The sequence below is a fragment of the Zalophus californianus genome, chromosome 11, assembly GCF_009762305.2.
Source record: "Zalophus californianus isolate mZalCal1 chromosome 11, mZalCal1.pri.v2, whole genome shotgun sequence".
Classification (NCBI taxonomy): domain Eukaryota; kingdom Metazoa; phylum Chordata; class Mammalia; order Carnivora; family Otariidae; genus Zalophus; species Zalophus californianus.
The window spans coordinates 109144432-109158726 of NC_045605.1; the positions used below are offsets into that span (position 1 = coordinate 109144432).

Genomic DNA, 14295 nt, shown 5'->3' on the forward strand with positions numbered 1-14295 from the left:
CCTCCAGAAAACAGGAGTTTATTTTTATATTCTGTAAACATGAGCTTCACAATCAGCACAAACGTGGAGCAATCTCGATGGTGTTTACTCGGAGGACAGTCTGTGGGTTCACAATAACTGGAAGAGAGAGAACAGAGTCACAGCTTGGCCACGTCTGATGCTGTTTGTGGGCTACGGTGAGACCCTGTCGCCGGACCACCTGCTCTTTCCACAGGGAGTTGGCCCGGCACCAGCCTTCCCCAGGTGGAGGGCCCTGCCGGCCCCGTGCCATGAGGGCTTCACGGGGGGCGCTGCCTGCCTCCCCCTCCCGCTCCGTGCGCTCCGTCGGAAGCAGCAGCAGCTGTAACTCCCGGAGGCTGGAGGTCAGGAGCAGCCTGGCCTGGCCCTTCTTCCCCCTGTGTGCCGTGAGACCCGTGGGCTGCTTGGGGGTGGACAGCTCCGAACGGTCGAACCTGAGGCTGCCTGGAGGCGGCCCAGGGTGGCAGAGAGGCTCCTGCAGACCTGACCTGAAGGAAAGGAAGCCTACTGTGTCGGAGTATTTTAGTAACTCCGTGCCATCGGCAGTTCCGGCCAGCAGTTACGGTGGCGACCAGGGGCTGTGAGTGCTACATGTTTCCCAAGACAGGATGCCTCAGCCTGCGGGTCCCAGCCTTGAGGGGCCCCCACAAGGTGACTTCCAGGGGAGGCTCCTGCAGGGATGGTCCTGTTCCTGCTCGTGGATTACCTGGGCAGAGGTGGGGGCCGAGGATTGGAACAAAGAAGGGTAACATGTAGGAGACAAGGGCGGAGAGAGCGCAGGCCAGGCCTGGGCTGGGCGCCCCCCCAGGGTGGAAGGGCAGAAAGTGGGCAGTGATAGCTGCTGGGGGCCTCCTGTGACCCCATGTGCCCCGAGGCCCTCCGTCCTGGATGTGCGGAGCCTGCCCCTGCCCCAGGAGGCTGGTCAGGGAAACCCGGGGCTCCTGCCCTTACCCAGGAAATGCCCTCACCTTCCCGACCCCTCGCACCACACACTTCCGTGACACCCCTGCAGCGGGCACCAAAATGCCACCGAATGAAGCTTCTTTTTCTCTTCCTGCTAACTGGCTGCTGAGCCCACCCCAGGGCCCCTCTGCTCCCTCACGCACGGGTCATGAGCCCCCCCCACGGGGGCACTCACGGTTGAGGCCTCTGCTGTGAAGTGACCCCTCAGACTCACTGCTGCTCCTGCAGCTCCACTCCGGGTCTCCTGAGACCGCGCCAGGGCCACCCCCGCCCCACGCGACTCAGGTGGTCGGCTGCCCCTGGTCCACGCCCGTCTTGCCTCCAGAACCACGTCATGCAGCTCCTTCTCTGGTCCACGCAGGCTTTGTTTCTTCAGCTCTCTGACTCCTGACCCCACCTCCACACCTTCCCACCTGCAAACCGACCCCCTCCGGGTCCCCAGCAGACCCCTGGACTTCCTGCCCAGCAGTGAGGCCATCAGATGGACGCTCACTTCATCACCAAGCCACACTGCTGCCCGGTCCTTCGCCCTGACCGAGCTGGAAGGAGGGCCCTCCTGTCTGAGGCATCCCATCGCCGGTGCACCGAAGCCCACGCTCCTCACCCCACCCTCGCCCCCAGGCACCCCTGGCTCCCCCTTTGACATTTCATATTGATTTTTGGCCTTCTCTATCAACCAACAGCCCCCCGCCCCTCCAGCCTCCCTGCTCCCCTGGAAACTCTGCAGACGGGCTCCCCCTCCTCCCCTTCCCATGTTCCATCACACACACATGTGTGTAAATACGTGTGGGCGGATATATGTACCCAGAGGCACAAGGTCAGGTGTTGCTCGGGCCCCACTAGAATCGAAGATTCGTTCCCGTTCCCGTATAGAGGGCCAGTTCACTTAGCGCGTGCTGCTGGGCGACGTTCTGCTGAGAGGACCCCACCACGTCCCTTTCTTTGTCCAGTCTTTGTGCAGGACGTGAGAGCCGCCTCTGGTGTCCCCGTCCGTGTCTCACGGGGCATGCTGTGCCGGGTTGCAGTGAAGGCGAATGTTTGCCTCGCCGCAGTGACCGGCTGAGCCGCAGTCTGGCGGCAGCACCTGAGGCTCCCAGGGCCCTCTCCCTCCACACCTTTGGCCTGGTTAAGAGTGACCTCCAGACCGGAGCAGAGCTCTCTCCCAGGTGTCCGTGGCCCCTGCACCCCCGCAGCCCCAGGCCCCCAGCAGCCGCAGGACCAGCAGACGAAGCGGGGCGGGGACACTGCGCCTGCCACACTTTCTCTAACTTACCTTTTTTCCTCTTGTAGTTTTTCCTTTTCTGAAATTTCATATTGATTTTTGGCCATGATTCTGTCTTTTCAATGACTGTGGCTTCTACCCGAACAAGATCTTTTCTAGAAGGGAAAAAGATAATCAATGACATACCTTCTTATTTTTCAATCTTACTAATGCTTTATGTAAGAATTTCCAAAGTTTTGCTTTCTTTTTTGCTGATTATAAAAGTAGTATGTCCTCCCTACAGATATTTTGAAAACCGCCAAGAAGCATGATCAAGAACCGTGTAGAAGAAAGGGGAGAAGGCTGGGGGGACGGGGATCAAGGGGTGTGAACTTCTATCATGAAGTGACTTTGCCCAGGGAGTCCGGTCGGTAAGACTGTAATCACTTGGGGAGGTGACAGAGGGTAACTCGGCCTATGGAGGTCTGCACTTGGTAAGGTACAGAGAATGGATGCGATAGTGTATGTGAATTGTAATTTAATAATAATAAAAAAGAACAGCACAGGGGAACCTGGCTGTCTCAGTTGGAAGAGCACACAACTCTTGATCTTCGGGTTGTGAGTTCAAGCCCCACGTGGGGGGTAGCATTTACTTAAAAACAGAACAAAAGAACAGGGTAGTCTGTCAACAAATCTTACAAGCCTCCACTGTAATAATTAGTAACAGAACACTGGTTTGGCCCGGGTGTCCTCTGCCTGGCCTCCCATGCAGCCCGCGTGGGTCCTAGACAAAGCCCGGCGTGAGCGAGCGCGTTACCCAAGGAGCGGCTTGCCAAGTAACGTGAAGTCGTCAGCTCCAACCAGCAGGACCTGCGAATGGAACAGACGCGTTACCAACAAGTGACAGGACAGTCAGCGGCGCAGACTCTGGAGCATGAGGAAGGCACCGGCCACCTTCCTAGCCGTTCCTGGGGTTCGAACCGGTGGGGATGCAGGCCGGCCCCGGGCTACTGTGCCGCAGCTCCTGGGGTTCCTCCTGTGCGGGCCCAACGGCAGAGCCAGGACCACTGTCCCTGAGCACTTGGTGCGGTGATGGCGCATCCAGAGAACAGTGTCAACCGTCCTGTCAAACAACGGTGGCTTTTTTTTTTTAAACTTTTTATTGAAGGTCGTAACATATACAGGGAAAAATCACACTGTAGTGTCTTTCAAGGCAGTTCATAACTGCTAATCCCGCTAAGATACAGGTTTAAGTGTGTTTTTTTATATATTTTTTAAAGATTTATTTATTTGAGAGAGCGAGAATGAGAGAGACAGCACATGAGGGGGGGAGGGTCAGAGGGAGAAGCAGGCTCCTCGCTGAGCAGGGAGCCCGATGTGCGACTCAATCCCGGGACCCCAGGATCATGACCTGAGCCGAAGGCAGTCACTTAACCAACTGAGCCACCCAGGCGCCCACAAGTGTGCTTTTTTTTAAAGACTAGGAAATTCCATGTGGACGTTCCAGAAACCGTCCTCAGCGTGGCCAGGCGTGGCCAAGTGTGGCCTCAAATGAAGACATCTTTGCACTGCGAGGGCAGTGGTATTTTTCGTAGATGTTGAAGACCATCTTAAGTTTTACTGATAAGAAAAATACCTGATCAGGGCCACCTGGGTGGCTCAGTCAGTTAAGCGTCTGCCTTTGGCTCAGGTCGTGATCCCAGGGTCCTGGGATCGAGCCCCGCCATCAGGCTCCCTGCTCAGTGGGGAGTCTGCTTCACCCTCTCCCTCTGACCCTCCCCCCTCTCATGCTCTCTCTCTCAAATAAATAAATCTTAAAAAAAAAAATACCCGATTGTATAAAACTTACATATTTAAAGACAAAGTGTATTTTATAACAACACCGATGGACTCTGTTTGACGATGACAAATAATCAAAATGCTATCTTACAGTTACTTTCAGGTTGACGCGTTCTCTGCTACTGAATTTCCTAAGTGAGGAAAACCGATCTGCATTAGGTTGTGCTTTCTATAATGTTCTCGTTAACGTGAAATGTTTCAAAACAATGTCTTTTTAGGGGGCGCCCGCCGGCTCAGTTGGTAGAACGCAAACGCATGACTCTTGATCTTGGGATCGTGAGTTCAGGCCCCACGCTGGGTATAAGGATTACTAAAAAAAGCAAATAAACTTAAAAAAAAAGTCTTTTTAGAAATCTTCTCAGATAGACTCCTAAAGTCTCCTACTTATCTTAAGACATTATGGAGTAAACGTGCCCTTGCTCAGGGGCTCACGACAGAGCCCCCGTGTCATCAAGAAGCGAGCACGGCTGGCTGCTGATGGCTATACGGTCGATTAGCTCAGCTCTGAGCTTAGACCAAAGGCTGTGAGAATACGTCTTAGAAACAGAGTTTGGGGCGCGTGGGTGGCTCAGTTGGTTAAGCGACTGCCTTCGGCTCAGGTCATGAGCCTGGAGTCCTGGGATTGAGTTCCGCATCGGGCTCCCTGCTCAGTGAGGAGCCTGCTTCTCCCTCTAACCCTCCCCCCTCTCATGTACTCTCTCTCATTCTCGCTCTCTCAAATAAATAATCTTTAAAAAAAACAAAAAAAAACCAAACAGAGTTTCATGCTCCCCTTGGTGTAAATACACAAAAACTCTGCCGCACAAAGGAGGGAATATAGAAAACTATCATAGAAAACTTACATGTATATAAACATATATTTTAGGATTTGTTTATTTGAGAGAAAGAGAGAGAGAGAGAGAAAGAGCGCTCAAGCGAGTGCATGAAGGGAGAGGGAGAGAGAGTCCCAAGCAGACCCTGCGTCAAGCGTGGAGCCCGAGGCGGGGCTCGATGCCACGACCCTGAGACCATGACCTGAGCCGAAACCAAGAGTTGGACGCTCAACTGACTGTGCCACCCAGGCGTCCCTGAAAACTTAGATTTTATACACTTTTATAAATAGAATAAGAAAAAAACAAAGAAGGCCGCCCACAACAGCCAACAGAATCGTAAGTGATGGGTAGACATGCGAGGCCAAATACGTAGCCGAGCAGTGCAGAATGGCGGGTAAGCACATCGGTCAGCGAGACGCCTCTAAGACCAGCCTCTGAAAGCAGCCAGCAAAGCCAAGGCCGAGCAGCACTCCCGCCGAAACCTTCTCTCTGTAAATATGCGGAAAGCCCTCCGTCTGTAACCAGGATGTTCATTCCTTCCTATGGGAGAACGTTCCTGAGATGTGAGAACACTCAGCACACATAAGCAGCTCCGAGGAAGTCTCCTGGGGGAGGGGGGCAGCCAGCGGGGCCGCCACACCCGGAGGGGACGCCCATGCCCCCCGACCCTCGGCTCTGCTTGCCTTCGCCCACTGACCCAAGAAAGCCTCCCCAGGGATGAACCCGGGGGCAGGAAGGCACGTTTGGTGACGGAGCCCCCAGGTACACAGGCATGGCCGGTCTCACCTTCTCCAGCCGTACCCTCTCTCCGCACGCAATGTCTAACTCGTTGTCAATTAAAATCAGGTCCTCAGAGGTCACCTTCCACTGGTGGCTGGCGAAGTGCACCACAGCGAAGAGTCGGCCGTATCGGCCTTTGGCGATCATTTCGTTCACCTTCCCCACGACTTCTGTGGGGCAGAAAACAGGACAGGCAGCGGGCCAGTCAGCCGCTCACACTGGGCATGGCAGCCGCGCCGCCCCTCACGGCCCAGGCCCGCAGCGACAGTGATACGAGGCCATGTGCGCCCTGCTCTCCCTCAGCAGGGCAGGAAGCTCCAGCGGCAGCAGGGACACGAGGCGATGTGACAGATGGCACCACTGGTGAGGTCACCCACTGAAGGCCGCACCCCTCCCCACGGCCAGCGCTTGGCCTGCCATTCCTAGGAGCATGGGCTCGTCTGCGTGGGGGGCTTCTAGAGACACGCATCCTCCCAGACCTCATGGAATGCCCCATGGCCACCCGTGATTCTCTGGCCTGCGCACTCCGCGTGCCTGGCTCCATCTCTCTGACTCTGGGGTGGAAAGACCTTCACCCTGTGGGAGTCCCGGTCTTTATTAAGAAAAAGCCAGAGGACTGGCAAAGCGAGAGGAGAGGCCTTTCTGCAAACCAGGAAAAGCTAGAATTACACCCCCTGGTGCTAGATTTACTTGCAAGCCTCTGGGCTTGCACACAGCTCTGGGCTGCCACGGCCTCACCTCAGCTCATGGTCTCCTCTATCCTGCCCCGTTCACTGTCTGCTAAGCGTCTACGAGCCCTGACCCACCCAGCCTGGCCTGGGGCTGGGGGCTTGGAGAGGAACACACAGTTCCTGCCTCGGAAGCAGAGTCAGGCTGGAGCCGCGGCTGGAGAAGGGGCAGAACACCGTTGATCTTGCGCCGCATCTCAAACAGTACTTTAAAACTGGAAGATGCCCCGTGCTGACCTGCATCTCCTGCCTTGTGAGGGAACTAGGATCCCACACTCGCTCATGGCAACGGTGGCCGGCCACACTGTCCCTCCTTGTGTCCCGACACCCCGACAATTTCTGCGACTCCCGGGACAGCACCGGCACCCCCGGCTCTTCTGACTGTGGGGAAGTCTTCCCCTGCCCCCACGTTCCTACCAACACCAGGGAGACAGGGATGGACCAAGGGCCCCTCCCTCGCTTACACCGCCTGCCTTGACCACGGTGGGTGCTTGGGAGCATTTGCGAAATGAACGAGGGTTTAAATTTTTGCATCAAGTGGCAAAAATGAGCCTGAGTGTTCACACCGCGCTGGGTCTCAGGGCACGTAGAAACATGAGATCCTGTTCTGTGGCCAGGGGACCATCTCGGTGAAGGGAGGAGGGACCACCACCCTCCAGTTTCTGCCTCTGTTACCTGCATGGTGTCTGGTCTCCTCAGCGGGGTCTGGCAGGACAGCTTCTGGCCAAGGTGGTGAACTCAGCGATGTTTTAGGAACGTATCTGTAAAACACAGTTTATATGTGTGTGGCACACCCATGGGAAGACAGTTCAGAGTCTGTAGGAAATGGCTGTGCTCAGGCTGGGGGGCTGTCACTGCCCTGCCGATGCGTGAGTCTTGGGTACAGACCTGCCCCCTGGTGGGACCAAGGACGGGCTCCTGCGCAGCCTCTCAGGTGGGCCGCGTAGTTCAAGAAACACCCACTAATCACTCAATAATCAAAACAGGAATTCCAACCATTTTATTCCAGAAGAGCCCCTCCTGGGAATAACTACTTGCAGAGAAGACTGGCCCTTCTTAGCGTCCTTGGGGCACACGGGCTCTCAGAGGTATGAGCTGCAGTGCTGCCCCCCCTCTCTCCTCCACCCAAGGGCAAGTTCTCTGCCTCCAGCCGGGCTCTCGCGCCTCACCCTGGCATTCCAGGGCTCTGCGAGCAGGGCTCCCGCGACAGGAACACTTCCCCTGCTCTGCCCCAAGCCGGTCTGCCCCGACCTCTAACTCCTACCAGGTAGGTGCCTGCTCGGCCTTCATGCCCAGACAGGAGCCAGGCCCGGATCTGAACCCCACCTCTGTCACCAGAGTAACATGACCTTGGCAAGCATCTCACAACTCTGAGCTCCCATTTCTTTCATGGAGCAAACGAGAATAAAAAAAGCACCTGCCTCCAGGGTCGCGCAGGGTCAGGAGGGACGGTGTGCCCAGAAGGACCGGGCAGTGTGGGGGCGCACTCAGCGGCCATGGCACGGCCGTCACTGCCTGTCTTGTGTTGCAGCCAGGCGTCTGTCCCGCCCCCTGCTCAGCCTGGAGCAGATGAGCCGACTGTGCAGGGAGGGGAGCCCATGGGCGACAGGAGATGGCAGGGTCTTTCCCACTTCCTGATCTCATTTGGCCTCGAATTCCTGAAGTCTACAAAGAGGGGAGAGCTCAGGAGAGCCTGTATCGAATTCAATTATTCAGAACCGTTTTAAAGCTTTTGTTGCTGTTTGCCGCCACACGGGGAACCTTTCCTGACCTCAGTCTTTCTGCAGCAGAGCTCCAGCGAGGAAAAAAGCCTGCTCACCGGGGAAGAGCCGCTGCTTCTGCAGCTGGCCCCAGGCCCCTGTGCTGCTACCGGCAGCCAGCAGGCGCTCAACACGGGCGTGTACAACAAATGCTCTCCGCACTGGGGTTCGGGGCACTGCGGTGTCAACTGGCCAACAAAATGAAACTGTACTCGTTCGCTGTGCTCCTCTCAGAGCACCTGGAAACACGCTCCCGCTCTGTGGCCAGGCAGTGGCCTCTGATGGACAAGGAGGAGCGGGGTCTGACGTAGGAGCTCTGGCCTCCTCGCCAGGCCTGGCTGTCCTCTGTTGCCGACCGCGAAACAACAGATGCCGCAAACCCGGCACTCCACAGGCCTTCGGCTCAGGTCACGATCCTGGGGTCCTGGGATCGAGCCCCGCCGTCGGGCTCCCTGCTCAGCGGGGAGCCTGCTTCTCCCTCTCCCGCTCCCCCTGCTTGTGTTCCCTCTCTCATTGTGTCTCTCTCCGTCAAATAAATAAATAACATCTTAAAAAAAAAAAAGAGAGAGAAAGAATAAACCAAAGTAACTGACATTCCCCCTTAGGATCTCTCTCTATAACCTGATTCTGTTTTTCGACTCCTCTTTTGAGAAACATAAAAGCCCCCTGAATCTCCCCACTTCTGAGTCTGCGATGCAGGAGCAGCCAATACTCTTGACAACTCCCTGTATGCCAGGCGCTGTCCTAAGCTCTTTAAATGTAGAAATTTACTGAATGTACACAGAACTCCACTGAGAGAGATCCTAATACCACTTCCATCTTGCAGAAGAGGAAACAAAGCTCAGGGACGCTGGGCTGCAAGGGGCGGGGCCAGGATAGGACCCAGGAGCTTCCTAATTCTTCACTGTCACCCTCTATTGCTCCTGGATATTCCTCCCAGCGGGTGTGATTTTGTCCAATTTACTTTCTGTAGTTTACATTAAAGGTTTTTTTCCCCTGGGGTGGCTCAGTCGGTTAAGTGTCTAACTCCTGATGTCGTGAGTGAGCCCCGCATTCAGACTCTGCGCGCAGTGAGGAGTCTGGCTTGAGATTCTCCTCTCTTTCTCGTCTCCGCCTTAAATAAATAAATAAAGTCTTTAAAAAAAAGGTTTTTTTTTTTTTTGTCGTAAGTGTATTTTAATACTAAACAAACTCTTCCAAGTGATACTTATTTTTTTCTTCCAAATGATATTTAAGTTCTTCCTAAAAATTCTGATCCAACCTTCCTGTGAGTCCATCTTCCCACTTAGAAGTCTCTAATTAGGAGCCACAAGCTTTCCTTAACAAAATCAGCTGCATAAGGCCTAGAAGCACATTTATCTTTGGACGCTTGATGTTCCATCTATGTTTATGTCAAGGGTTTTAAAAAACTACTATCAAAAGGTTAAGAGAAAATTTAGATGTTCTCGAAAACCCACGCATATGCCAGTTTGACTTTATAAAGACAGTCCTACAAATGACGAGTCACCCAAACCCACGTTTTGATATATTACCCTTGTGGAACTGAAGTGCTCTGCGAACCGAACCTTCGGGAAGCGGACCCCAGGGAAGCTGAGGGAACAAGAAACAGCGATCGTTACCGGTAAGAAATGCCACTGCTCTTCAGAAAGCAAAATACACTAGTACTACTGCTGGTGCCCGAGTCAGAGCCCCAGATCACAACGCACCTGCGGGAAAACCAAGGTCAACAAAGCTAGAACAACATCGCTTAGTTATTGCTCGTGTGTGTCAAGATGTGTTCTCATGCCATCAAAAAGGGCCTAAAACCAGAACCGCTCACCCACCGACCCGATCCTTGACCGCCAAGTGCCCAATGGGTTCAGATGCTGTTCTGTGCTTTTCAGACGGCCCGCGGAGCCCACCTCCTCAACAGAGCTGGTTTCTGTGACCAATGGCATGTGGTAGAGGGAAGGGCACAGCACCTCTCAGATTAAGTTATAAAAGACTGGAGGCCTTTTGCCCACGGCCCACCTGGTGAGCTTGGAAACAGAAAGCCCAGCCCCAGCTGACAAGAGTGCCAGAATCACCCAGCTAGGCTGCTCCTGTAAGTGCTGTGCATGACAAACGCTGGTCATCTTTAGCTGCTAAGCTCTGGGGTAACTTGTTATGCAGCAGTAGATGACTAATACACCAGGGGACAAAGGCAATCACGGTCTACCAAGCGAAGGGCCCAGTAATCAAATGCAGAGCTTAGGAGCAAAAAGCAGAGGACAGCAACTCAGGAACTGTCAAGGGTTTATTTATTCATTTATCTCCGAAGATGTCTTGTTCCTGAAGTTTCATTTGTGGGGCTCCTGGCTGGCTCAGTTGGTAGAGCATGCGGCCCTTGATCTTGGGGTTGTGAATTTGAGTCCCACGTTGGGCGTGGAGCCTACTAAATTAAAAAAAAGCTTCCTCTGTATCTATTTTTTTGAGAGTTTTTGTTATGAATGGATGTTGAATTCTGTCAACTACTTCTTGCATCTACTGATGCGTGTTTTTTTTATATTGAGCTACAATTGACAGTCCATAAAATTCACCCTTTTATAGGTACCTGTTAGCAGGTGTTCCCAATTATTGCTGTCTTGGGCTGGTTTGTCCTCCACTACCTCGCTGTGCCTGGGGTTTAGACCTTCGGCCTTATCTCTTCTTTCTCTATTATTCCTCTGCCCACTGCATCTAGTGGAATGAATTTAAATAACCCGTCTACACTGGTGACTCCCAGGTTTACACCTGCAGCCTGGATTTGATCATCCACTTGTCTATTTGCTGTTGCAAATCTAACAGGCATCTCAAAACCTACGGAGGTTCCAGTCCCCCCCCCCCCCATGCCTGCTTCTCCTCCCCATCTCACACAATGCTACCTCCATTAAAAGCAGGGATTATTTATGTTTATTACTGATGTATTCCACCCCTCCCCCATCAGTTCGTGATGCAAAAAAGGTGCTCAATAAATGGTGGGTGAATGAATGAAGTCCACTCTGCTGAGTCAGCACATGAAGCCCTGGTTGAAATACGCCCTGACGGGGGACTCAGCACTTCTCTTGGGAGCCACCCCATTGTTAAAGGCTCAGCTGGCAAGTTTCTGCACCTGATCTGCTTCCTTGTAACTCTCAGCTATGGTCTTGACTTAGCCCTGAACCCCAGAAAGAACAAATGTACTCCCTCCTCTCTCATGGGGTCATCCTTTAGGTCTCTGAGGACTGTGGTGTGTCTACCATCCTGTTTTCCTCTCTCACTCTTCAAGGTCCCACCCGCTTATCATTTTGGTCGCCTTCTCTGTATTCCATGTTATCTGTGTTTCTTAAGGTGGGAGACTGGAATTGAATACAGCATTCCAGAGGTGGTTTTATGTCGGTAGAACGGAGTAATTTTCAGTGCTTTTGTTAAAACGTCCCTCCGTACTTAAATCCAAGTTTTACTAATGGAAAACGTCAAGCACACGAAAGTAAAGAGGACAGAATCGTGAGACCAGAGCCCTTGAGCAGCTGTTCCCGGACTCAACAGTTAACAACTCACTTGATTCACACTGCCTCTGGCCCAACTTTGCAATTATTTTTAAGTAAATCACAGATACATTGTTTAATCAGTAAAGATGTCAGTACACGTCTATGAACAATATTCTTAGAAAACGCACATAACGGGAGCACTATTATCCCATCTTAAAGAGGGAACGATTCTTTAATACGGCCAAATATACAATTAGACTTAATTTTAAAACATACCTAAACACTCCCACACACAAATAACACACTCCAATCATTTCAAGCAAAAATACAGTGTTTCCGGCGAACATAACTTTTTTGAACCTCATAAAAATACGGCTGCTGCTTTTACTGAATGGGTTAAGATTTGGTAAGGACGTTCACCACTACTTTCCAGAGGAGGACAGCGGAGGTTCTAAAGAGTGGCTCGAAGCCTGGGAGCAATGGTACAGCACGGGCTTGGGAGCCGTACCGAGCTGTCTGAATCGCTCTCGACCCACCTCCCTGCCGTGTGACCTTGGGCAAGTTCCCTAAGTTGTCTGAACCGAGCCTCAGTTTGCTCCCCGGACAACACAGGCACTGTAGGGAGTTGAAGAGCTGATGTCTGTAGCGAAGCCGCTAACTAAAGGAACCAGGATCCGAACCCGGGTTTCCCCGACTGCAAAGCGAGTACTACATGCACCGCACCGAAAAAAAGCGGTCAACACCGAAGGCACCGAGGCAGACACGGACCCGCACGCCCCGTTCGCCCCGCTCCCTCTTCTCACCCCGCCACCCGGGTCTCACCCGCTCCGGGCCCGGACACTCTCAGGCAGCTGCGGCGGCACGCGGACACCAGCCCCCCGAAGGCGACCGTCACGATCCGGGTCGTCACGGGCGCCGCCATCTTCCCGCAGCTTCGGCCGGAAGCGGAAACGGCCTCGGCGCGAACCTTGTGCGTCGACGCACAGGGTCCGGCCCGGGAACTCCGGCTGTCGCGGCAGCCGGAGCTCGGCGGCCCTGGGCCCGGGCCCGGCGTTGGCCATGGCCTCGGCGACTGTGGAGAGCTTCGTGACCAGGCAGTTGGACCTGCTGGAGCTCGAGAGAGACGCGGAGGTCGAGGAGCGCAGGTACGGCGTCGGTCGGCAGTTCCCCAGCCCCGCTGGCCTCGGGCAGAGATTTGCCCTCCTGCCCCCCCGAGTCCCGCCAGCGGCGCTGGGGGGCTCGGCCGCCGCTGGGGATGGGCCACCCCGGGCGGCCCGTGCCGGTTTGGGGTCCTTAAGAAGCCTTTTCTTTTCGGCCTGGAGCCCCCCACTCCCAAACATGCAGCCCTAGGTCCTGCCTCTTCCCTCAGCGCGTCCTCAGCCCTTTCCCTTCTTCGGTGCGGGGCCGGTGGGAGGGCTCGAGGATGCGGCCTCCTGGGCTGGCGCGGGGTTGGGGGTGGGCCTGGGCGGGGGTAGGGGTGGGGGAAGGCTTGGGCCTGGGCAGGGGACCTGGGCAGAGGGGTGGGCCTGGGCAAGGGACCTGGGCAGAGGTGGGCCTGGGCCTGGGCAGCAGTGGACCTGGGCGGGGGCAGAGAGGTGGGCAGGGGATCTGGGCAGGGGGGTGGGCCTGGGCAAGAGACTTGGGCAGGGCCTGGGCAGGGGACCGGGGCAGGGGCCTGGGCCTGGGCACGGGGTGGGCCTGGGTCCGTGTAAATGGTGCCTTCCAGCTGGGTGCGCTCACGCTGTGTGTCCGCGCGTGCGCGAGCGCGGGCTCTCAGAAAGGGCCGAGCAAGTGTGGAGGAAGACCAGCTCCCCCTGGGAGGTGCGAGGCTAAGGCGGGCTTCAGGGACAGGTGGTACCAAGCTCAAAAATGAGTGAGGTGGGTGGAGGAGCCTTCCTGTATGAGGCGTGGGGAGATGGGCACTAGAGAGAGCCCTGCTTGCTGCCTGGACGTGAATACTCATTTAGCTGAAACAGTAACAGCGAACGCGTGCAGAGTACTGTAAATGCTCTTTCGGTATGTTCGTTCCTTTAACCCTCAGTGTTCTTCTGATTTTGTGCCTGAGGAGGCTGTGACACTGAGCAGTTCAGTAACTTGGCCAAGGTGACACAGGTGGAGTCGGGTTGGAGGCTAGGCAGTCTGATTCACTGCACTGCAAACGCGGATGGGTTTGTGTGCGAGGCTTTTGATTTGAAGATTAAGAGCTTTTGCGGTTGTATCGACCTGGGTAGAACCCCAGCTCCATGTATGGCTGTGGGACTTTGCACGTTACATTTCTGATCTTTAGCTACGTCGCCTGTGAAGTAGGATTATTCCCACCTCACAGGTTTGCGGTGAGCACGAGATGGTCTGCTGTCAGGTGCTCAACTCAGTACCCAGAGGAGAGTGAGCACCCACGGAGAGGTAGGCAGTGCTCAGATTGAGAAGGGCCTTGTGGGTGAGCTTGTGTTGTATTCTGTGCGTGGAGGATGGCTCTCTGAGCGTTAAGTGCGGGGGGGTGGGGGGTGGGTGTTAACCTTAAAAATAAAACTGCCAGTTATTTTACTAGCAAGATGGGTTTATTCATAATGGCAGAGAATTGAAATTCCGGCCAAGGAAGCTGTGGCACAAACTCTAGGTTAGAGCAACAAATGACGGAGAGGACCTTTATTTTACGGAGAAGGAGGGTGTGGGAGGGATTGTTTTGAATGGAAGTCCATTACAGAAAGGCAGGAGTTCAGGGTGATG

At 54.5% G+C, this 14295-nt stretch overlaps 2 protein-coding genes across 5 annotated transcripts in view; one reads left to right on the plus strand and one right to left on the minus strand.

Moving 5' to 3' along the window:
- MRPL21 (mitochondrial ribosomal protein L21) lies at window positions 1-12654 on the minus strand. 4 transcript variants are annotated; one of them, XM_035722739.1, is made up of 8 exons: window positions 12391-12538; window positions 9634-9691; window positions 7017-7102; window positions 5620-5783; window positions 3000-3052; window positions 2255-2358; window positions 1786-1990; window positions 1-117 (listed from the first exon to the last, which is right to left on the minus strand). In XM_035722739.1, the coding sequence occupies exons 1-7, from the start codon at window positions 12488-12490 to the stop codon at window positions 1821-1823; spliced, it is 735 nt and encodes a 244-aa protein (XP_035578632.1). In that variant the 5' UTR covers window positions 12491-12538; the 3' UTR covers window positions 1-117; window positions 1786-1820. The 4 variants fall into 4 exon arrangements, with proteins under 4 accessions (XP_035578632.1, XP_027435084.1, XP_027435085.1 ...); XM_027579283.2 differs by lacking the exons at window positions 9634-9691; window positions 12391-12538 and adding an exon at window positions 7763-8095; XM_027579284.1 differs by lacking the exon at window positions 1786-1990 and having other exon boundaries at window positions 2-117; window positions 12391-12537.
- Window positions 12583-14295, plus strand: part of IGHMBP2 (immunoglobulin mu DNA binding protein 2) — a 27221-nt gene continuing 25508 nt past the window's right edge. Inside the window, exon 1 of the mRNA XM_027579280.1 lies at window positions 12583-12713. Coding sequence (XP_027435081.1) covers window positions 12628-12713 — 86 coding nt within the window. The 5' untranslated portion in view covers window positions 12583-12627. The remainder of the gene's footprint in view (window positions 12714-14295) is intronic.

What these genes read in the sequence shown, in the direction of transcription:
- MRPL21 (XM_027579281.2), bottom strand. Translation starts at nt 12,629, where the DNA reads ATGGCCAACGCCGGGCCCGGGCCCAGGGCCGCCGAGCTCCGGCTGCCG. An exon ending in AGTGTCCGGGCCCGGAGCGG is followed by an intron (nt 7,103 to 12,390) that starts GTGAGACCCGGG and finishes TGTGTTTTACAG; the next exon opens with ATACGTTCCTAAAACATCGC. An exon ending in GGAGACCAGACACCATGCAG is followed by an intron (nt 5,784 to 7,016) that starts GTAACAGAGGCA and finishes TCTGCCCCACAG; the next exon opens with AAGTCGTGGGGAAGGTGAAC.